The 22,872-nt window shown below is 40.5% G+C and overlaps 2 protein-coding genes across 7 annotated transcripts; both read right to left on the minus strand.

Moving 5' to 3' along the window:
* Positions 1-3,287: 3,287 nt before the first annotated feature.
* On the minus strand, positions 3,288-6,673 carry TCEAL2 (transcription elongation factor A like 2). 4 transcript variants are annotated; one of them, XM_023249159.2, is made up of 3 exons: positions 6,535-6,673; positions 5,596-5,665; positions 3,288-5,247 (listed from the first exon to the last, which is right to left on the minus strand). In XM_023249159.2, exon 3 carries the CDS (start codon positions 5,218-5,220, stop codon positions 4,453-4,455), a length of 768 nt encoding a protein of 255 aa, XP_023104927.1. In that variant the 5' UTR covers positions 5,221-5,247; positions 5,596-5,665; positions 6,535-6,673; the 3' UTR covers positions 3,288-4,452. The 4 variants fall into 4 exon arrangements, with proteins under 4 accessions (XP_023104927.1, XP_023104929.1, XP_023104928.1 ...); XM_023249161.2 differs by having other exon boundaries at positions 6,547-6,645; XM_023249160.2 differs by lacking the exon at positions 5,596-5,665 and having other exon boundaries at positions 6,535-6,666.
* A 13,460-nt stretch (positions 6,674-20,133) lies between these two features.
* Positions 20,134-22,309, minus strand: BEX5 (brain expressed X-linked 5). Of its 3 annotated transcripts, none has more exons than XM_006943878.5 (3): positions 22,155-22,309; positions 20,996-21,062; positions 20,134-20,720 (listed from the first exon to the last, which is right to left on the minus strand). In XM_006943878.5, the coding sequence occupies exon 3, from the start codon at positions 20,689-20,691 to the stop codon at positions 20,350-20,352; it is 342 nt and encodes a 113-aa protein (XP_006943940.2). In that variant the 5' UTR covers positions 20,692-20,720; positions 20,996-21,062; positions 22,155-22,309; the 3' UTR covers positions 20,134-20,349. The 3 variants fall into 3 exon arrangements, with proteins under 3 accessions (XP_006943940.2, XP_019679653.2, XP_023104969.2); XM_019824094.3 differs by lacking the exon at positions 22,155-22,309 and adding an exon at positions 21,574-21,708; XM_023249201.2 differs by lacking the exon at positions 22,155-22,309 and adding an exon at positions 21,337-21,455.
* Positions 22,310-22,872: the final 563 nt, after the last annotated feature.

Below are 22,872 nucleotides of genomic sequence, written 5' to 3' on the forward strand. Positions count from 1 at the left end.
CATCAGGTGAATGTAGGTGACTTCACAACCTTTTGGATAATTATTTTCAACACAGTGTTTAAATGACACATCTTCTTGATTTCCCAAAACTTTGGATTTCTGTACTTTATTCCATGCCATGAGTGGTGTTAATTTGATTAAGTGTGATACTACTACATGCCATTACCAGTGAACCTCTCCTAACACCTGCTCCCCACTCTCCTGACCCCCATTGTAAGAAGGTTATTTTTCACTCCTCAAATGAGACACCCAATTCCTGGAGTAACTTTTGGTATCTACTGTATCTGAGAAGAGCATGACAGAAACAGGGGGCACGTTCACATTAGAAAATGTGAAAGGTGGAGTGCCTGGGTGACTCAGTAGGTTGAATAGACTGACTTCAGCTTAGGTCATGATCTTGCTGTTCCTGAGTTTGCGCCCTGTGAGAGGCTTTGTGCTGACATCTCAGAGCCTGGAGCCTGCTTCTGATTCTGTGTCTTCCTCTCTGCCTCTCCCCCGCTCACACTCTGTCTCTCAAAATAAATAAACATTAAAAAAAAGAAAGAAAATGTGAAAGATTTAAAAAAAATACAATATACAATGGTGTGAGAAGAGTATTTGAGAACCACAGGGACAGTACAATACTTCATGGTTAGTAAAGGTAAGATTATCAGCCCTAGGCCTGGGGGACAAAGGAAGAGAGGATTTGCTAAACTCTGGAGACATAGAGCCTATGTTGAGAGGGCCACCTTGCAGGAACCTTTCGAGAGGAGACTCAGCATCTGATGACAGTGCAGGAAACAAACTAGGAGGAAAATTTCCTGACCACATTATCCACCACTGGTTCCCAAAGGACAAAGGAGTCCTTTGATGTAGTTCATACAGGCCAGACCTCGGACATAAAACAGGGAGGAGAGTGAATCCAGATAAGAAGGTGGATAGATATCCAGCAACTGGGGTGAGGGCATGTTAGTAGTAGTCACTGGGAATTGTGTGTGCAGTGAGAAGGGGTACCCCATCAGCTTTATTTACATGGCAATGAAGAGAGTAAAAGGCATATAACAATATTAGAGGTTAACCTGACTGGGATTTGTCTGAGCTATTCTACGGAAATAAGAAATGCACCTGTGTGGTACTGTCCCATAGTAAAGGCATTAAATAAACTAAGAATATTGTTTTATAACCATAGGTCTGAGGAGTTTTGGATGCTTTGTACTAGTTTGTTGTTTATTGGTAACAAGGTTATTTGCACCTGATCTTGGTGAATCTTCCCACCAAGAGCTCTACTGTTGAAGCTAGATACATATCAAGAATATGCCTACATAACCATCAGTGTAGGAGAATCCTGGGCTGAGAATGCATTTGTGCTCTCCGGTTCTGAGGTATTCTGTGTACACATCAGTGTTGCCTGGTCCAAAAGAAGAAGTGCATATTGCCAGGGATATTATAGACAGGGGAGAAAATTGGAGCTTGCACCTGGCCACTCCAGACGCCTCGTTATGAGACAGTTTTTAGCTGTGACACAGATCCTTAATGCTGTTGCTATACTGAATCTTTTTTTCTGCACTAAACTATGGATTTGCAAGCATTAACATTTGGAGTCCCATGAGTCTTCTTTAGCAATGGAACTATTTAGCTGCTATAGTTATCATAGCATCTGAAGAAGGAATTACACCATACTATGAGATGACTTCTATCTGCCTTTGTTTATATATGTGATTTGCTCTAAAGACACTTTCAGATTCTGTTCAATAGATATGTATTAATCCTTGCCTTTATGTGTTCTTACTCCCAAACTTTGTTTTATACCTTAGAAAGACCTTGATTTCCCATCCCTCTCCAAAAATAGATTACAACTTTTTTTCTTCTACTTACCTATTGGTGACTCACATTTAATATGACTGAATAATAATGAATATATAAGTCAGTGGACATTAGCCTTTAGTATGAATCAGAATTACACAGGAAACAGACCTGAGGTCGGGGTCAGGAGTTCACATTTTCAACAGTCCCCTGATGATTCTGACATGTAGAAGACTAGCACACTTTAAAAACATGCAAGCATTGGGGCGCCTGGGTGGCTCAGTCGGTTGAGCGTCCAGCTTCGGCTCGGGTCATGATCTCACAGTTTGTCAGTTCGAGCCCCGCGTCGGGCTCTGTGCTGACAGCTCAGAGCCTGGAGCCTGTTTTGGATTCTGTCTCTCCCTCTCTCTCTGCTCCTTCCCCACTCGTGCTCTGTCTCTCTCTCTCTCTCTCAAAAATAAATAAAGCATTTTTTTAAAAAACATGCAAGCATTAATAAAATGAGATAGGGTTAAGTTTGTGGTACATAACCTTCTACATGGTGTTCCATTTGGAACTGCAAGGAAACCCTGCTAGTGAAGTCCACAGTTATTTATCTAGACAAGAAATGATCTGGGGTGAGAACTCCTATTATTATTTACAACTTTATTAGGAACCTATGACTTGTCAGACACTGTGAGAGGTATTAGAGGTACCAGGATGGAAAGGAAAGATTGTGCTTTGAGAAGCAGAGTCCAATGCATTGTTTCTTAGTTTTTTTTAAAAGCTTCAGTCCACAATCACAAATATATATATATATATATATATATATATATATATATATATACACACACACATATATATATATATACATAAACATATATATGGGTATATATACACACATGCACACATAACGGAAACACAAATTTCACAAAACAATTTTCAACCTACCTACTTGTGATATATTCTGATTTTTTCCTATTTGGCTGTAATCAATTCTATTCTACCCCACTTCCTTAAAAAATTGCAGGTCTTGACTCATTACATTTGTTTCAGGCTCTATTAATTCAGGGAGTGTGGGACTAAGCTTAACACACCACAGTTTAACACAGTAACACAGTTTAACACATATCATCTGTGATGTATATCTTCTGTAGCACATATATTTATTCTTCTAGGCACATATTTCATGTGAAGGTAGGAGTGGGGAGGCTAAGTAGTCTCCTTGTAGACCAGTGCTTCTCAAACTTTAATGCATACAGAAATCAATTGCAGATCTTGTTAAATTAGGATTCTGATTCAGTACATCTAAGATGGAGACTTGAGATTCTGTACTTCTATCTCTCAGATGATGCTGATGCAGCTGGTCCATTGACCACTTTAGAGTAGCAATGCTCTAAAAACCTTAAGTGTGGGTAGGTGTGCTAACCTTGTAAAGCAGGACCTGGCAGGAGTTTCCTAGGAGATAATTACCTCTAAGGAAAGAGGAATCAAGCAGACAAGGCACTGACAGATGAGAAAACCAGTGTGTGGAACTCAGATTTTATTTCAACGTCCCATATTTGAATCTGGTAGAGAGATAGCTGTACACAAAAACATATTTACAACACAACAAACACCGAAAGGATTGGTTTGCTAAAAAAAATGTGAGATCTATTAAGTGTCAAAGTATCACTGGGATGTTACCCACTTGTGTAAGCATAATTCTAGCTTTATCCTCACTTCTATAGGTGATATGGTGTGAGGCAGGTTTTGGGCTTACTGGGGACTCCAGGGAAATCAACTGGACTTTGTCACCTTGAGGACATCAGCCTGTCAGCAACAGTGAGAACCTTAAGAGTGTGCCCAACCCATGAGAAGAGGCACACTGTGCAGCAGACATAGTAGTACCCCGGGTAGGGTGGCACCCATCTTTTGACTTCCTGGACTAATTCCTGGTTATTGGTGAGCTGTACCTCATCCCCCTTTTAAATGTCTGATGAGGGTCTTGGTCCTGCTAACATAGGGGAAAATGTAGAAACCAGACCAACATAGCTCACATACACACTGCTTCATCTGTTCTACTCAGGAATATTGTGAGGCTAGTATTATCCCCATTTCAGAAAGACAAGACTGTGTTTTACAACAATGGGTCTGTTATAACTGCCAGGTTAATTCTTCTAAATATGAGTCCTAGAGGGAATATGAATTTCACATATTAAGTTCTGACAAAAATTTTAAGTGTTTCCACTAGTCTTCATAAATTCACTGAACAGATCTTCATATTTCTTTTTCCTATTGTTTTCCTTTTTTATATTTTAGCATTTCCTTATGAGAAAAGCAATCTGTGTTCTTTAGGAAAAAAATAAACATACAGGTAGAAAGAAAACAAAGAAATCAAGTTCTCCACAGTATACTAATTCAGAGAACTACTGTTAACCTTTTGGTGAACAAATTTTCTATTTTTCCTGTGCACATATGTATTACATAAACTTATGTTTTTTTACAAAAGTGGACCAATTCTGTAGAGGATATTATAAGCTGCTTTATTTCCCCAAGAATTATAATGTCTTTGCAATGCACGGGTGAAAATCCCCTACTGATAGAGTGCTCTAGTTGGGTCAGAAGGCTGCTGATAACAAGAGCGACAGCTAAAGCAAATTATTAGCATAAGGTTGAAGCACAGGGCCTGGCAAATGCTTTCCAGAGGCACTACACAAAAGGAATGTCTTCAAAGCCCCTTTGTGGGGCCCTGCAACCACCCCTGAGTTCCCTTGGGCCCCTTGGGTGGAAGGGGTCCTGTAAACTTTTTTGCATCCACATAAAACCCCCCAATTTCTGCTTGGTTTTCTTTACCTCATCCTCCACCCTGGCCATCTCATCAAATTCTCTTATCATCTCCTCATTGCTCAAATTCATATCATGTATGGCCTCCTTATATTCCTTGAGGCACTGAGCCAGCCCCTTGTTGGTTTTTCTTTTGGCCTTCCTGGGTACATCGTCCCCAGCTGGGCGCTTTCCTGCAGTCTTTGGGTCATTGGCTGGTTTTTCTTCTTCTTTTGGCTTTTCCTGGGTCTCTGGCCTTCCCTCATTCTCTGATTTTTCCTCTTTTGGCTCTCCCTCACTCCCTGCTTCTCCTTCTTTTGGCTGTCCTTTGTTCCCTGGCTTCCCCTCACTCACAGGTTTTCCTTCTTCTTTTGGCTTTCCCTGGCTCTCTGGCTTTCTCTCACTGACTGATTTTCCCTTGCTCACTGGTTTTCCTTCTTTTGCTTTTGCCACACTCCCCGGCTTTTGGTTGTCCTTTAGAATTTCATTTTCTGTCTTTCCCTTGTGATTTGTTTTCCCCTCATTTTCTAACTTTTCCTTGTCTTCCAGAGTACAAGTTTCTTCTGGCTTTCCCACATCCTGTGGCTGTTCTTTGTATTCCATCTCTCCTTGCTTCTCAGGCATTCCTTCATTTCCATTGCAGAATTTTTCCATGTTGAGATTTCGCCTCCTTTTCCTGTCCTGGGGGTGGGAGGAAGAGGAGACAAGGGAGACTGAGGGCTTGGGAGTAGAATGCAGAATTCAGGTCTGGATCATATTCACACCTATGTACTCTTATCTGGGTTCCCCTAACCTGGCCTGGCACTCCAAGTGTGCCCTTTTGCTAAGCTCCTTCTCCCACCATTCCTCCCACATACAGGAACCAACCATTTCTCTCAGGCCCTGCCATTGTCTTTTTGACAGCTCAGCATGGTAAAATGTAAATGTGTTGGGAGGTGGGTGGTTAGACCCCAAATTCTGCTCATGCTGTACCCTCCACAATCCCCACCATTCTAGGTCCCTGTCCAGACACACCCTTACTTCACTGACCTGCAGGAATTCAGGACAGGTTTCTCTTCCTTTTCTAGCCTTGTAGAGTGCTGAGAATAAACACACAGAACTGCAGACAGACAGGAGAAAGAGGCTGGGCATTTGGTGGATGCACAAAGACCTGGGTCCCTTTCCTGAATCCTAGCCCTCCAAGTGTCTTCTGCACATTATTTACCCTACCATTCCTCCCAACCGTTTCCCTGGCAGGACCTACTGCCTTCTGTACCATCCTTCAGCGTGGCTGGGTGTCTGCAATATATGTGGTGGGGGGGATGGGCAGTGGGGCTCTCAAATTCTGCCCAAGTTCTGCTCTCTACACCCCCACCATCCCTGTCCAGTGCCCCTCCTATTTTTCCAGTCTTGCAGAGTGCTGGGGACAGACACACAGACCTGCAGACAGACAGGAGACAGGGGCAGGGCGTCTCAGCAATTTGCTCTCAGCAAATTGATGTTTCTTTCCTAAATCTGGGCCCTCCTCATGCAACATTTCCCTCACTTACCTCCCCCGCATCCCAGCCGCCATTACTTTCCAGGCCTCAGGCTCCAGACCAGGATGCTGTCCAAACTGTTTGGATCTCTGTGACCCCCTCCCCTGCAGACAAGCCGCCCGCCCTCACCCTCTTTTTGCGGAGGTCAATATTTCCACTTAGGTGCAGAGTGTGAGAGGGGGGTATTTCTAGAATATGTCTGTCTACATTTCACTGTCGCACTGCGGGGGCGCCCCCCTCCCATTTCAGGTCCAAAAATGGCTGGAGAGCGCAGAGGAGGGGCGTCGAGGAGGCGACAGAGCCTGCTGCAAGATGCTCCCTCCTCACTTGCCCACCTCCCCGCCGCGTCCCCCTCCTCCCCAACCTCCCGGACCCCTCCCCACCCCGCGCTGCTCCCAGATCCTACTCCCATCCACCTCCACCCCTGCCCGGGGCCGCCGGCAGCACCCACCTTCACACCGACCTGCGGGACCTGCGGGGCCCGGGGCAGCCCTGTGCCTCCTCGGGCTCGCCAAAGCCCGCCGGCCCTTCGCCCGCCGCCCGGGCGGCTCAGGGAACTGGTTCTGCGCGGGCGACGGGAGCCGACAGCGCAGGCACCGGACCGCAGGGTGGGTGAGCAGGCAGGCGCGGGGGCTGCTGCCCACGTCGGCGCCCGACCGGTCACGTGAGCGCCGCGTCACCCAAGCTCGGTTCCCCACCCCGCTCCGCCCCCTCATCCCCATCCCGTAGGGACCAGCCAGCCACAGACGGTGGGGAGCAGTGTGGCAAAAGGGGGTCGCCGAGAGGGCAGCCCAGAGGCTTCTTTACCGCAGGTGCTTTACCTGGCGCGCATCTCAGGTCCTCACACAGCATCCCTCTGAGAGGTGCGTCATTGCCAGGTGTGACAGCTGATCGCAGGGAGGGTACCCGACTTTGCCGAGAGCACTCAGCAACGCAATCCCACAGGCTGCTTTCAAGACAGGCTCTGCCAGACTCCAGAGCTCTGGTGGTAGTGTCCGCCAAAGTAGAGCTGCCACCTTGAGTAGCTGTGTTCCTGGGCCTCCTCTCTCCTCAGTCCACACGTTCTCTCTCCCTGAGTTATTTCTCTCCCTGAGTTCATTTCCCTCTAAGCATAGATGATTCTCCAATCTCCATCACCAGGCTATCCTCTCCCCTGAGCTTTAGACCCTCTTTGCCAACTGTCTATTGGCTACCACTGCTTGAATGTCCCTGAGGAACCTCAAAATCCGTATACCCCAAACTGCTTTCACCAACTTCCTTCTCACCTTCTCCCTTCACTTCTCTTCACACTTGAAACTTGCACTCCAATATTTGACCTCTTCTTATTTAGAGAGAGTGTCAGACAGCTAAAGAAGATAGCATTAAAATATATTTTAAATGGATCACAGATGAATAGATTTATCATCATCCTTGGTTTACAATACACTCTGTATCATTAACCCTTTGTCCCTCTTTTCTTTTTTCTTCCCTTCCCTTCCCTTTCCTCTTTCATACTGTGAAACCACAACCCACCTCAAAAACTAGAAAATTGCCAATATAAAGTTGCTACAGTGTAATGCCACATATTTGGTTTTGACAATGTGACTATACTGTGCCTTGGTTTGGATCATGTGTATCCTGTTGTAGTTAACTGAACTTTTTGGATGCATAGTGTGTCCTCTAATGAGAAATTTTTATCTTTTATTTGTTCAAAAATTCTTTCTTCTCATTTCTGTATCTCTTCTCCTTGGAGTCCTGTCATGCACATGTTAAACATGCTTCATGTGTCTCCTGGTTCTCTTAGGCTTTTTAAAATTTTCTTCAGTTTTTTTTTTTTTTTAACTTTTTGCTCCTCAGACTGGATAATCTCAATTGATCTATCTTCAGGCTAACTGATTCTTTTTCATGCCTGCTCAAATATACTGTTAAACCCCTTTAGTGAGCTTTTCATTTCAGATATTGTGCTTTTCAGCTCCAGAGTTTCTGTTTGGTTCCTTTTTATAAATTTCTATCTTTCTACTGATAGTTTATATTTGCTAAAGTGTTGCCTCTTCATTTCCTTAGTCCTTTGTCCATCTTTTCTTTTAGCTGTTTGAGCATATTTAAGACAGTTGATCTAATTTTTTTGTCTAGTTAGTCCAATACATAACCTTTCTTATAGTCAGCCTAATAATGTTTCTTTCTTATAAATAGATCATATTTTCTTTATTTTCTTGTTTCTTCATATGCCTCACAATTTGTGTTGGAATCTGGACACTTTGTATATTAGAAAATATCAACTCTGTAAATTAGATCCTCCCACTTTCCAAGGTTTGTTGTTGCTCTTTGCTTTGGGTTGTTTCTTTGTTTAGTGACTTTTAAAAATAGTTTTGTAAATTCTGTATTATTTGTCATGTGTGACCACTGAAGCCTGTGCCTTATTAGCTCAGTAATCAACTGGTATTTGGTCATGGTTATTTAAATTTTTTTTCCACGTTTTTATTTTTGGGACAGAGAGAGACAGAGCATGAACGGGGGAGGGGCAGAGAGAGAGGGAGACACAGAATCGGAAACAGGCTTCAGGCTCTGAGCCATCAGCCCAGAGCCCGACGCGGGGCTCGAACTCACGGACCGCGAGATCGTGACCTGGCTGAAGTCGGACGCTTAACCACTGCGCCACCCAGGCGCCCCAAGGTCATGGTTATTTAAATGTCTAGAACCATGAGAATAAAAATACTTTCCCAGTCTTTGCAGATGAACTCCGACATTGAAGTATTTTTAGTGCTTTACTTTCTGCTTGGGCAGATCCTGAAGAACAGCCCACGGTTAATGCTTAGGGTTTTCTGTGGCTTTTTCTGAGCATGTATCCAATCTTGGGTATGCACATATACTTTTCAATTCCTTAGTATATGTGAGTTTTTAAAAGTGCTTGTTCCTCCGTGTATGTCTTTCCCCAACTTCTCATACTTAGGTTTCTCAATGTATTGTTTACCTCAAATGTTGTTCCTTGTCCCAGGCTGCTGTGGCCAATACCTGTGACTTTAAGTGTTTTTGGCAAAAGCCACCCAGGAAGCTATCCCAGTTCCAGTCCCAGGAATGGTCTGTTTGGTGTGACAAAGGGAATTTTTTGTGCTGGTCTTTCAGGGAGCTGCCAGACAGACTAAGACCCACAACCAGAATTCTATGAGAATGGGATCTGAATTCTTCCCTCTGGCACTAGCAATGTAAACCAGGATATCAAGCTGCCATACACGGACTGCTGACAACCTGGGGCATGGGGGATGGTAGGCAGACAATTTAAAATCTCTTACCACAAAGCAGTAGCCTCTTTCTTCACCAAATTTCCCCCTGGTTGTTACAATTTTTATTTTACTAGATTCCAGAGTTCTACAAAAGTTGATTCTGATATTTTTTGCCAGCTTATTAGTTGCTTTTACGGGAGGGGTCAAGTCCAAGAATTCCATACCTTGCTATTTTCAATAAGGTTACTTTTCTTTCTATTCCTATTTGTCAGTGTTGGTAGTTTGTGTCTTTATTGGAATTTGTCCTTTTCATCTATCTTGTCTTATTTATTGTGACACAGGTGTCCATAATATTACTATATAATCCTGTATAAACCTGTAGACTTAAGATTCATGTCTCTTTTTTCATTCCTGGCTCTGATAATTTGAATCCTCATCCTTTTTCTTTTCTTTTTTTTTTTTTTGATCAGTGTATCTATAATTTGCCACTTTTTTTCCTTTTATTTTCAAAGAAGCAATCTTCAGTTTTAGTTAGGTTCTCTATTGCTTTACTATTCTCTACTTCATTTATTTCCACTCAAATATTTACTATTTCCTTCTTTATGATGTCTTTGGTTTTAAGCTGATTTTTCTAGTATTTTAAGGTGGGAATTTAAATTACTGATTTGAGATTTTCATGTTTTCAATATAAGCAATTACAACTATAAATTTCTCTCTAAGTACTGCTTAACTACATCCCATAAGTTTTGGTATGTTGTGTTTTCATTTTTATTCATCTGTAAGTAGTTTCCAATTTCTTTCATGATTTCTTCTGATTAAATGGAAATATATTGCTTAATTTCTACATGTTGATAGATTTTTCAGATATCCTTATGCTGTTGGTTACTAATTTAAGTCCATTATTATCAGAGAATATTATTTGTGTGATTTCAATCCTTTAAATTTATATGGTATTTTATTATGGCTTATCCAAAAGAATGTTCCATGGGTGCTTGACAAGATGTGTTTTGATGTTGCTTGGAATATCTGGTAGATGTCTGTTATTCTAGGTGGTTTGTAGTTTTATGCAAGTGTCTTATCTTCTTATTGATATTCTTCCTACTTGTTCCATCCAATTTTTAAAGTATCATTTTGAAGTCTGCATTTTCTATTTTCAAATTCTCTATTTTTCCCTTTCTTTTCTGGCAGTTTTTGCTTTATGTATTTTGACATTTACATATGTTTACATATATTTTAATAGATTCCTTATGGATTGACCTTGTTATAAAATACCTTTCTTGTTCTCCAATAATGTATTTTGTCTTAAAGTATTTTGCCTGATATTAAAATATCCACTACTTTTTTCATTACCCTTTGCATGGCATATATTTTTACATCTTTTCACCTTCATTATATTTATTTATTTGAATCTAAAGTGTTTCTCTTGTAGATAGTGTATACTTGGATCATGCTTTTATGCCCATTTGACTAATTTCTGCCCTTTGAATGGAGCATTTAATCAATTTGTATTTATTAATTTATTTTTTTAACATTTATTTATTTTTGAGACAGAGAGAGAGAGAGCATGAACAGGGGAGGGTCAGAGAAAGAGGGAGACGCAGGATCTGAAACAGGCTTCAGGCTCTGAGCTGTCAGCACAGAGCCCAACGCAGGGCTTGAACCCACGGACCGTGAGATCATGACCTGAGCCGAAGTCAGCCGCTTAACCGACTGAGCCACCCAGGCACCCCTAATCAATTTGTATTTAATGTAATCATGGATAAGGTAGGTTTTACATCTGCCATTTTACTATTTGCTTTCTATATGTTGACTTTTTTTGCTTCTTTATTTCTCCACTATTGCATTCTTTTTAAAAGACATTTTCAATATGCCATTTTAATTCCCTTGTTGTTTTTTAGAAGATTAAAAAAATTCTTAGTGGTTGCCCTATGGATTAAAATTAACATCTTAAAACAATCTAACTTTGTCAATTCTAACTTTATTTCAATACTATTAAAAAGGTTGTTCTAATGTATCTTCATTCCCTCCTTCCTCCTTTGTGCTATGATTGTCCTAGAAACTACATGTTTAGCCATTGTATACCCCTAAATGCTATTTTATAATTATTGTTTATGCAGTTTTCTTTTCAATCAAATAGGAAAAACTCACAAACAAACATACATTTATACTGTCTATATTAATTTTTTATTGCTGCTGTAACAAAGTACCACAAACTTCATGGCTTAAAACAACAGGTTTTTTTCTCTTATAATGCTGGAGGTCATCAATTTGAAATGGTTTCATGGGGTTTAGCCATGGTATTAGCAGGGCAATACTGCCTCTGGAAACTTTAGGAGAGCATCCATTTCCTGAAGTCTCCAGCTTTTAGAGCTGCATTCCTTGAATTATGTCCACTTCCTCCATCTCCAAAACCAAAATCATACAAATGTCTCTGCTTCCATCATCATATTGCTTTATTCCTCTTCAGTGTCAAATTTTCTTCTGTCTTTCTCTCATAGGAATACTTGTGATTGCATTTGGGCCACACCCAGAAAATCCAGTACAATCTCTCCATCTTGAGATCCTTAATTTAATAACACCTGTAGAGTCTGTTTTTGCCATACAAAGAAACATTTATAGGTTATAACATTTGGATATGAATATCTTTTGGGAGGCCATTATTTAGCCAACCACTTTGTCTTTTATATTCACCTATTTAGTTACCTTACCAGTGCTCTTTATTTCTTGATGCAGATTCAAGTTACCATCTAGAGTCTTTTGATTTCAGCCTTAAGGACTCTATTTAATATTTCTTATAGAACAGTGAAACTGTAGGCGTCCCTGGGTGGCTCAGTTGGTTAAACATCTGACTCTTGATTTCAGCTCAGGTCATGATCTTATGCTTATGAGTTCGAGGCCCCCATCAGGCTCTGGACTGAGCATAGAGCCCACTTTGAATTCTCTATCTCCCTCTCTCTCTGTCCCCCTCTCTCTCTGTCCCTCCCCAGCTTGTGTGATCTCTTTTTCTTTCTCTCTTTCTCTAAAAAATAAATAAACATTATAAAAAAAACAGTGAAAGTGTTTAAAGATTCTCTCAGTATTTGTTACCTGAGAATGTCTTAGTTAATACTTAATTTTTAAAGAAGAATTTGTTGGTTAAGATATCTTGGTTAATATTAATTCTTCTTGCATTTTCTGAAGAAGATATCCCACTGCCTTATGATCTCCATAATTTCTGATTAGAAGACTTCTGTAGAGTAGTTTTTAAGTTAGATTAAACTTGAAAAGTTTTGGTTAGTACATTTTCAAATGCATTTTCTTGCTGCTTTATTTCTCATCTCTTTCTGTGATTTCCATTATGTCTATGTAGGTATATTTGACAGTGTCTCAAGGTTCTGTCTCTCTCTATGCTCTTATTAATTTTTATTTGTTTTGTTTTTCAGACTTGAAATCTTTATTTACCTATTTTCAAGTGTACTGATTCCTTCAACCAGCTCAAGTCCATGATTGAGACACTCACGTGAATTTCTCATTTCAATTATGTTCTACTCAATGGGGAAAATAGTATCTTTCCAATAAATAGTGCTGGGAAAACTGGATATCTACATGCAAAAGAATGAAGTTGGGCATTTACCTTACACCACTTACAAAAAGTTAATGCAAATGGATCAAAGATTTCAACAGAAGAACTAAAACTGAAAATTTTGAAGAAAAAGATGAGAAAAACTTCATGTCATTGGATATAGCAATAATTTCTTGAATATAACACTCAAAGCATAGGCAACAAAAGAAAAATAAGATAAATTGATGCTATGGACTGTTTGTGTCCCACCAAAATTCACATATTGAAACATGCTAGAAAAAGCCAATGTTGCTCTGAAAGGATTGTTAAACTCCATTGTGGTGAGGGTTCAGAAAGGAAAGAAGAGTGCTGGAAATAAAATTTGCATCTTTTTATAGAGTAATACATAAATAATCATGTATAGAATGTTGGTAGTAATATAGATGGTAAAGGCCATTCTGTTAGGTCTCAGAATGAGGAACATGTTATTGGACAATGGAGAAAAGGAAAAAAGGAAACCCTTGTTATAAGGTGACAATAACTTGGTTGAATTGTGTTCCTATTTGAGTATTTTGTTAAAAGTAGAACTTGCAAGCAACAAAATTGGATTTTTAGACCACTGCAGACATGTATGCCACCTATCAGAGTTGATGTGTGGGTGGGGCCCCTGAAGAAAGCTGATTTGTGGGAAAAGCTACCACATAGCTGTAACATGGGCAGCAACCAGAGGAGATATATGAGTGATGTTACCACTTCAGAGGGCCTGAAGGGCAGAACATTGAGCCAAAGAATATTATTCTCATGCCTTAAGATCTAATGGGATTTGCTGTGCTAGGTTTTGGACTTGCTTGGGACCCATCACTCCTTTCTTCTTTCTTGTTTCTCCCTTTGGAATGGAAATGTCTATCTTATGCCTGTCCCACCATTGTATTTTGTAAACACATAACTTACGTTGTTTCATAGATTCATAGTTGGAAAGTAATTTTGCTTTAGGATAAATTACACCTAGAATCTCACTCATTTCTCATTTAGATAATATTTAGAAGAGATTTTGGACTTTAAAAGTTTATGCTAGAATGAGTTAACATTTTAAAGGCTGTTGGGATGGAATGAATGTATTTTTCATGTGAAAAGGACATGAATATTGGGGGGCCAAGGGTGACTACTATGGATTGAATGTGTCCTCCCCAAATGTATATGTTGAGAGCCCTAATCCCCAGTGTGGTGATAGTTGGGGATGGGATCTTTGGGATGTAATTAGATTTAAATGAGGTCATGAGGGTGAAGCCTCTATGATGGGATCACCGTCCTTATAAAAGAGGAAGAGCTCTCTGTCTTTCCACCATGTAAGGATAGAGCATGAGGGTGGCCATCAGCAAACCAGGAAGAATGCTTTCACTGGAGACTGAATTTTCCAGAACCTTGATCTTGGACATCTCAGCCTCCAGAACTACAAGAAAAAAATTTTTGTTGTTTAATCCAGTCTATTGAATTTTGTTATAGTAGTCAGAACTAACACAGTTGAATTTTATAAAAATTAAATACTTTCTATCCATCAAAGAATACTATCAATAGAGTTAAAAAGTAACCTACAGGATTGAGGAAATATTTATAAATCATATGTCTCTTAAAGGATTAATATTGAGACTATATAAAACACTCCTACAACTCAACAACAATAAAAAAGAACCTAAAAAGTAGGCCAAGAACTTGAATAGACATTTCTTCATAGAAGATATGCAAATGGCCAAAGCATGTAAAAAGATGCTCAACATCACTATTATTGGAGAAAAGCTAATCCAAACCACTGTGAGGTATGACTTCACACCCATTAGGATGGCTATTATAAAAACAACTCAGAAAACAATGTGTTAGTGAGGATGTGGAAGATTGGAACACTTGTACACTGCTGGTGGGGATGTAAAGTGGTGAAGTTGCTGAGGAAAACATTATTGTGTTTACTCAAAGAAAGCCCAAAACATATCATTATAATATGTTCTAGCAATCCACTTCTGGGTATATACCCAAAATAATTGAGAACAGAAGCTTAAATAGATACTTGTACTCCCATGCTCATAGCAACATTATTCACAATAGTCCTAAGGGATAAGCAACACAAGTGCCCATTGAAAAATAAATCGATAAAGAATATGTGGTATATATATTCAATAAAATATGATGCATCTTTGGGGTGCTTGTATGACTCAGTTAGTAAAGCTTCCAACTCAATTTCAGCTCAGGTCAGATCTCACGTTTTGTGGGTTTGAGCCCCGCATCGGGCTCTGTGCTGACAGTACAGAGCCTTGTTTGGGATTCTCTGTCTCCCTCTCTCTCTGTGCCCCTTTCCAACTCTCTCTAAATAAATAAATAGATTAATTAATTAATTAATTAAAAAATATGATGTAGCCTTAACAAAGAATAAAATTCCACTACACATTATACTATAGGTGAACCTTGAAAATATTATGCTAAGTCAAATAAGCCAGACACAAAAAGACAAATACTGTATGTATTATTCCACTTATATAAGGGACTAGAAGAGTCAAATTTATACAGACTTAAAGTAGAATAGTGGTTACCAGGGTCAATGGGGGATAGGAGAATGGGAAGTTATTATTTAATGAGTACAAAGTTTCAGTTTGAAATGATGAAAAATTGTTGGAAATAGTGGTGATGATTCCACAACAATATGAATGTACTTAATGCTACTGAATTGCACACTCAAAAATGATTAAAATTTAGATATTGCATTTTGTGTATTTTTCCACAATAAAAAAAACATAGACCATTTTAAAGTGAACAATTCAGTGGTATTTAGAACTTTCACAATGTTATGGAACCACCTCTATTTAGTTCTAAGACATTTCTATCAGACCAAAGTAAAAACTACTTATTCACTAAGTACTTTGCCTTCCTTTATCTACCCAGTACCTGGCAATCACTGATTTGTGTTATATCCTGTGTTGGTCTTCTGAGACTGCCAGAACAAAATACCACAGATTTGGTGACTTAACAGAAATTAATTTCTCACAGTTCTCAAGGTTAGAATTCCAAAATCAAGTTGTGAGTGGGTGTGGTTTCTCTTGAGTCCTCTTCCCTTGGTTTGCAGATGGCTTTCTTCTTGTTGTATCCTCATATGGCCCCTTTCTTGTGAGCAAACACTCTTGGTGTCTCTTCCTTTTCTTATGAGGACACTTATTTTATTGGGGTCCCACCCTTAAGACTTTATTTAACCTTATTTACCTCCTTAAAGATGATATCTCTACTTACATTGGGGGTTAAAGTTTCAACTTATGAATTTTGGGGAGACACAATTCAGTACATAACATTCCACCCTCTGGCACCCCAATACTCATGTCCTTCTCATATGCAAAATGTAAAATTTATCCTGTCCCAACAAGCCCCAAAGTCTTAACTTATTCCAGCATCAACTCCAAGTCCAAAGTCTCATCTGAATATCTGAATTAAGTCTAGGTGAGACCAGATGTATGATTCATCCTGAGGCAAAACTCCTATTTAGCTATGAATCTGTGAAACTATTTATGTGCTTCCAAATACAATGGTGGAATAGGCATATAATAGAAATTCTCCTTTCAAAAGGGAGAATTCCATTATCATGAAACTTTTCCCCATGTTTTATTTTAAGAGTTATGGTTTTAGCTCCTAGGTTTAGGTTTTTGATTCATTTTGAGACATTTTTTTGTATATGGTGTAAGTTAAGGGTCAAACTTCAATATTTTGCATATGCAGTTTTCCTAGCACTACTTTTTGAAAAGTATGTCCTTTTCCCATTGAATGACCTTGGCACCCTTGTTGGAAATCATTTGACCATGCATGTGTGGGTTTATTTCTGAGATGTCTATTTTATTGCATTGGCCTATATGTCTGACATTATGTCCATACAACACTATTTTGATTATTGTAACTTTGATAAGAGTTGCACTGCAATGAATGGATTCTTCTATAGGGCTTCCAGTGGGAGCATCACCCTGCCCACACATTAATTTCTGACTTCAGTCTCCAGACCTGCGAGAGAATAAATTTATATTGTGGTAGTTTTTATTAAAGCAGTCATAGGAAACCAATACTAATGGTGAATGACAGACTTAGTGGAAAATTAATATTTATGCCTGTTTTCACTTTCCCATCCTTTCCCTGAGACAAGCAGATGAACACCCCCTAGATATGGGATAAATTCAAAGTGGCTAGGATGGACTCTCACAAGCAAGGTTTGAAATTGGTAAGAGGAATTAAATTTTTATTCATTTTATTGTTTATATGTTACCTGCATTGGAATGAGAGAAAAGCATTACATAGTCTTCAGTTGAGGAAATGTAGCTTTTTAAGACATGTGAACCCTCCCTTTGAACTTTTATTTACAGTCTTGATTTATTTTGCAGAAAATTTAATATTTTTTACATAGTAAATATGAATCTTTCCCTTTATGGTTTCATCTTTTATTTCTCTAAAGCTCAGACAGGCTTTCTCCTCTATACTCTTGTCCCTGAATTCAGATTAACATATATTTATATTCTCTTTTACTTTATTGATTTGTCCTTAATATACTTGAGATAAAGGGGCACCTGGATGGCTCAGTCAGTTAAGCATTCGACTCTTGATTTTGGCTCAGGTCATGATTTCACAGTTGGTGAGTTCAAGCCCTGAGTCAAGCCTAGCATCAGTCTCTGCGCTGATAGCGCTTGGTATTCTCTCAAAATAAATAAACTTTAAAATGTGTGTGTGTGTGTGTGTGATAAAAATGTGCGCACAGGTAACTCTAAAATTTTAGTGTGCTTCAGAGTCACCCGGGAGTTTAACATTGCAGTTACATAAGCACCATTACCAAAGAGTGGTCTTGGGTGAAGGGCCAGGATACTGTATTTGAAACAAGCTCCCCATGTAATACTGAAACATTTGCTAGACTAGAAAACCTTGGGGAATACTAATATATACTATTTAAAAGGATCTCGTGTTGATTTGGGGATACAATTCCTCCTCTTTGATATGTATTTCACAAGATATATATTCTAGATAAATAAAATGAGTTGCTTAGGGTGACACAGTCAATCAGGGGTAGTGCAGAGAAAATTAATCAGAGATACTTTAGTCACAAATTATACTCAGTTGTTCTAAACTCTACTTGTACATCAGAATCACTGTGAGAGATTTTTAATTTTTTTAAGTTTATTTATTTTGAGAGAGAGAGCGCACAAGTGCAAGCAAGGGAGGGGCAATGAGAAGTTACTTGCCCATAAATAATCCCAAGCAGGCTCCTCATCTGTCAGTGCAGAGCCCAATGCGGGGATCAAACCCACGAACCGTGAGATTATGACCTAAGCCAAAATCAAGACTTGGATGCTTAACCACTGAGCCACCCAGGTGCCCCTCACTGTGAGAGTTGTTTCAATGTAATGATCCCTTGGTCTCATTTCCAATGAGTCTGATTCAATTGGTTGGGAGTGGGTCCTGAGTTCCACTTTAAAATCTCAGGTAATTCAAACCTGCAAAGGTTGAGAACCTATGCATTAATGATAACAACACAAAAATAAGACAGTTATCTCTTTAAAAAGGGCACAGTCTAATGGGAAAATAAAATCTGATGTATATAGTTTAAGGCACTTAAAAAGTGCTTTCATATATACATGATGAGGAGAGGAGTGCCCAAACTTGAACTAAAGCTGGGGCATCTGCACTTTAATTTATGTAAGTCCAGAGATGTCTGATGAACTTGGAGTAAAACCTAGTTTCCAGAATTTTTTTTGTCAGTTCCTCAGGTGATTATGCAGTTGGTCTGTATAGCACATGTTGATAAACATTGGCAAATGTAACATTATGGTAAGTCCCTGTGTTGATATTGTTGCTTAATGCTTTCTTTGTTGTGTTCCTTTTTCAATTGCAAGCTACAGCCTGTAGAGAAATAAAGTTACTTGCCCATAATCAGAGGCAAACCTGAGCCCACATTGCAGGACTCTCAATTCAGCTATAATTAACTGTTGTACCCTTCAACTTACCATTCCCTATGGTAGGCACTGAGGGTACAAGTACCAATAGGACAATATATTTACTGTGAGAAGGGTACAGTCTACTTGGGGACCAGTAGTGATGGAAAATTCTCTAAACAAATGGTTGATTTACCAGGTATTTAGTCTCAGCCAGTTTCCCATTGTTATGTGATTATAGGTTTATTGGGCACAGAAAAAATCAAAGCAAGGGAAGAGGGAAATTCCTCTGGATCCATGTAGGTTAGTGTGAGTACAGACTACTCGATATTCTGGGGTTAGGTTGACATAAAACCACCTTCATACCTGTGTATGTGCAGAGTGAGACCTATAGCAGTGTCTGCACAGAAAATGGAGAGTCAAGGAAATGGGCCATATGCATCAGAGGATGGAAATGATAGTCCAATTTTAGGCACACTAAATAGGCACTAAATTAGGCACAATAAATCTAGTGTCACTCAGATTTATCTAGGGGAAAGGGATAATGAGGAAAGTCTGAGAAAAGCCATAAAGGGCTATTTGGATCCCTAAGCAGAACTAGGGAAGTATCCACCTGGATTAAGTATAACTACAAAGCAGAAAGTGACATTCTCCATATTTCTGAAAGGGCAAAATGGAAATTCAGACCATTGAAGGTTCAAGAGAAATCAGTGGGTCTTTGTCATCTTTAGGATTCTAGCACATCAGCAGTGGTAGGGACCAGTGGAGGGAGCAAAACCTAGCAGAAGGGGAAGGAATACTTAGCAGTCATGGCATTATCCAGGGAAAAGGAGCACAGAAGCATATAGAAAGGTTACCCACTTGGCATTAAATTATACTCCAGGGTAGGCATACTTCTTGGGCTCTTCTCTAAATATGAAGGGCACTTACAGTGTCAGAACCTTGCATGTATGGGTAGAGCCAGCCACACAGGTTCTTTATTACCTCATGTTCTTTATTACCTCATTTGATTCCCACACTAGTCCTGGAAGGCATATATTATTTTCATTTTATAGATTAATAGGCTGACTGTAAAGAAATGTAGCTGTAATGATTACTAGGTTTGTGCTTCTAAATAAGAGATCTTATAAGAGGTAAGACAAGATTTATGTCTTTAAATGTTTCTCAAATATTTGTTGATTGTCTCCATTCCCTTTATAATCCAATTGGCAAGTTCTTTGCCTCTTACTTTTTTCTAACATATATAATACATATGTATTCATTTTGGAAAAATAAGAAAAAACAAGTAATCAAGAAAAAATTAAAGAAAATAAGAAAACTATATATGTATATAATATGCACACTTTTAAATGAGATAGTATATCTATAGATTGCTTTTTAACTGCTTTATTACCTTCACAGTATGTAATAAACATCTTTTCATGCAAGTTGATGAAACTCCCCTGCTGACAGAAAAACTTGCAGACTAAGTCAAAATGAAATATCTAATCAGAAAAATGACAGAACACCACAGGTTCACAGTAAAGGGTACATCAAGAAAATACAACTTTGGGAAGCGGGGGGGTTATTATTATTAACCTTAGCATTCAAGGCATAAGGCAAAACTCATCATGATGGTCATGGTGAGGGGGATCTCCTATAAGTATGCGCAAACTGTACCTCAGCTGAAGTTCCCTAATTTTCCTCCTTAATTCTCTCATCTCCTCCATGAACCGTTCCATATCATCTGCATCTCCGTCTATCATGTGAAGGTTATAGACAAGCCTATTGGGCATGTCCTCTCTACCATCGTGGGCAGGTGGGGCCCAACCCGCTCTAATATTTCCTCTAGGCTCCTGGCCTTTGCAACCTCCCAAAGGGTGGGCTGCTTCTTCATTCTGCACTGGAGCCTGATCTTCTCCTTTGCTTCCCTGGGGGACACTTTCCATGTTGAGATTTTTTTTCTTGCTTACTTTTCCTAGGGGATAAGAAGCAAGAAGGATGGAATGCGTTATAACAACAGAATTCAGAGCTGTCAGAAAAGGTTTTCCCATCTGAGAGATTTCGTGCGCCCTCTAGGGGACGCTCCAGACCCAGCCCTGCTACAAAGCCCACCATTTTCCCCATAAATTCTTCCTTAGGCCCGTGCTCACACATCCTGCACTTAACTAGGGCAGGAAAGGCAGTGAGTCCCCCAGGTTCTGTCCTGATCCCTGGTAATCCTACACCAAAGGGCCCCAGGCAGCCCCCTACCTGCAGGGATCAAAAGCAGTCTTCCTCTTTTAGCCTTGAAATCTGCTGCGCCAAGGAACCTGAAGACCTGCAGACAGAAATGCGACAATGGCCAGGACTGATTACTTGATCAATATCAGAGGCACCAGCTTTGTTGTTGATTTAGGACTCCGCTAATCAGATGTTGCCACTTCCTCTTTCTCCTCCATAAAGTATCACGACTTCATTTTCTGCCCTGTGATGTGCTCCATAAATAGGCATTGTAACCAAAGATGATTATTCCAAACCAGAACCAGTTTCCTCTCTTCTTTAGGCCCCTTCCCCCCCCCCCCCCCGTCTCATCCCTCCCATCACCTAATTACCATATCTTGAATGCAAATGACCAACTTGTTGGGCGGGGGAGTCAAAACCGCTTGCTGGATGGTGACGTTGTTTATTTATAAAGAATTTCAACGTGGCTGCGACGCAGCAGCCTTTCTAGAGTTCACCCTCCTTTCACTGCCCACCATTTTATGCATCAAAATGGACGAAGGGCAAAGAGGTAGTGTGGGAATTGCAAACCTGTACCCGCTGAGATCTCAGGATTTTGTCTTGCTTACCCCAGGGACCACAAGCAGCGCCCAGGCTTACACCGACTTGCAGGGGTCAGAAACAAGTTTCCTGCTCCCCAACTATATCCCTCAGTCGGAAAGCCCCCACTCGACTGCCTCCTGCGCAGAAGGAAAGTGTTCCCCGGACCTAATTCCTGTCCCTATCCTCTGCAGAAACGCCCATCCCCGCCCCTTCGCCCCCGTTTGCCGCAGCCCACCATTTCCCGCTCCAAAATGGACGAACAGTGGAGAACCGATACCAGAACAGAGGCCTAGAACCGTGACGGGGTCGACCATCCCCAGGGTCAACGGTTACGACCCCCTCCCATCGCCTTGCAATAATCAGGCTTTTTCCTCGCTCTCCCCTTCTCTGGCCCTTCCCTTCCAGACGCCGGATCGCCTACGAGATCACCACTCCTAGGACATCCCAACTGGTACCCATTCCTAACTGTTGGCCCCTCTCTGTCTCTTCCCACCAAGTCCTCCACTTCTTGCACCATATTAATGGGTATTGGGGACGGGGATAGGGAAAATCCAGCTGGAACCGCTCTGGTCTTAGCCTTCTGCCACCCCAGTCAGCGCCCACCAACCTGCTACGGATCAGGTTCAGCTTCTACAACTTCCTGCTTCCCTGGGCTACAGGCTCTCCCGCCTTCAAGGCAATAGCGAGCCAGCACACAGCCACAAACGACTACCAGACTGCAACTAGGAGGAGACACTACGCGTCAGCTGTAGGTCTCCTAAGGGCCACGTCACTGTGAACTCAGATAACCAATTATGGTTCATACCTGCATTGCGGCCAGAGAGTGGGGAGCGGGAGCGTGGGCGGGGCCACCTTTTTCTCCATCCTTGCCTTCTCCCCACAATAACACAGCCCCCCCCCCACACACACACCTTTTTCCTCCTGTTTAGTAGTCTTTAGGACCAAACAGGTCATAATATTTAGTACTTTGTATTTGCCTTTGCCCTGACTTCTGCTGGAGCCTTTAAATAATTACTTCTTTCTCTTCTATACCATTAAAAATGCCCACTTCCCTCCACTCCCCTGCAAAAATACCCCAAAATTATCCCTAACATCGAAGCTAGGAAGTATGGAAAATACATAGGAAGTGACTTTTTTTTTACTTTATATATTTTTGAGAGGTTGAGGGGAGAAGGGCAGAGAGAGAGAGAGGGAGACAGAGAATCTCAAGCACTCTAATGCAGAGCCCAATGGGGGGCTCAAAAAGAATCAGGAAATCATGACCTGAGCCTAAATCAAGAGTGGGTCACTTAACTGACTACTGAGGCACCCCAGGAAGAGACATG

This window comes from Felis catus, chromosome X (assembly GCF_018350175.1).
Source record: "Felis catus isolate Fca126 chromosome X, F.catus_Fca126_mat1.0, whole genome shotgun sequence".
Lineage (NCBI taxonomy): Eukaryota > Metazoa > Chordata > Mammalia > Carnivora > Felidae > Felis > Felis catus.

Coding starts and splice junctions, on each gene's coding strand:
- TCEAL2 (XM_023249159.2), bottom strand. CDS start 5,220: ATGGAAAAATTCTGCAATGGAAATGAAGGAATGCCTGAGAAGCAAGGA.
- BEX5 (XM_023249201.2), bottom strand. Junction 20,721..20,995: donor ACTGCTTTTGATCCCTGCAG/GTAGGGGGCTGC, acceptor CTTATCCCCTAG/GAAAAGTAAGCAAGAAAAAA.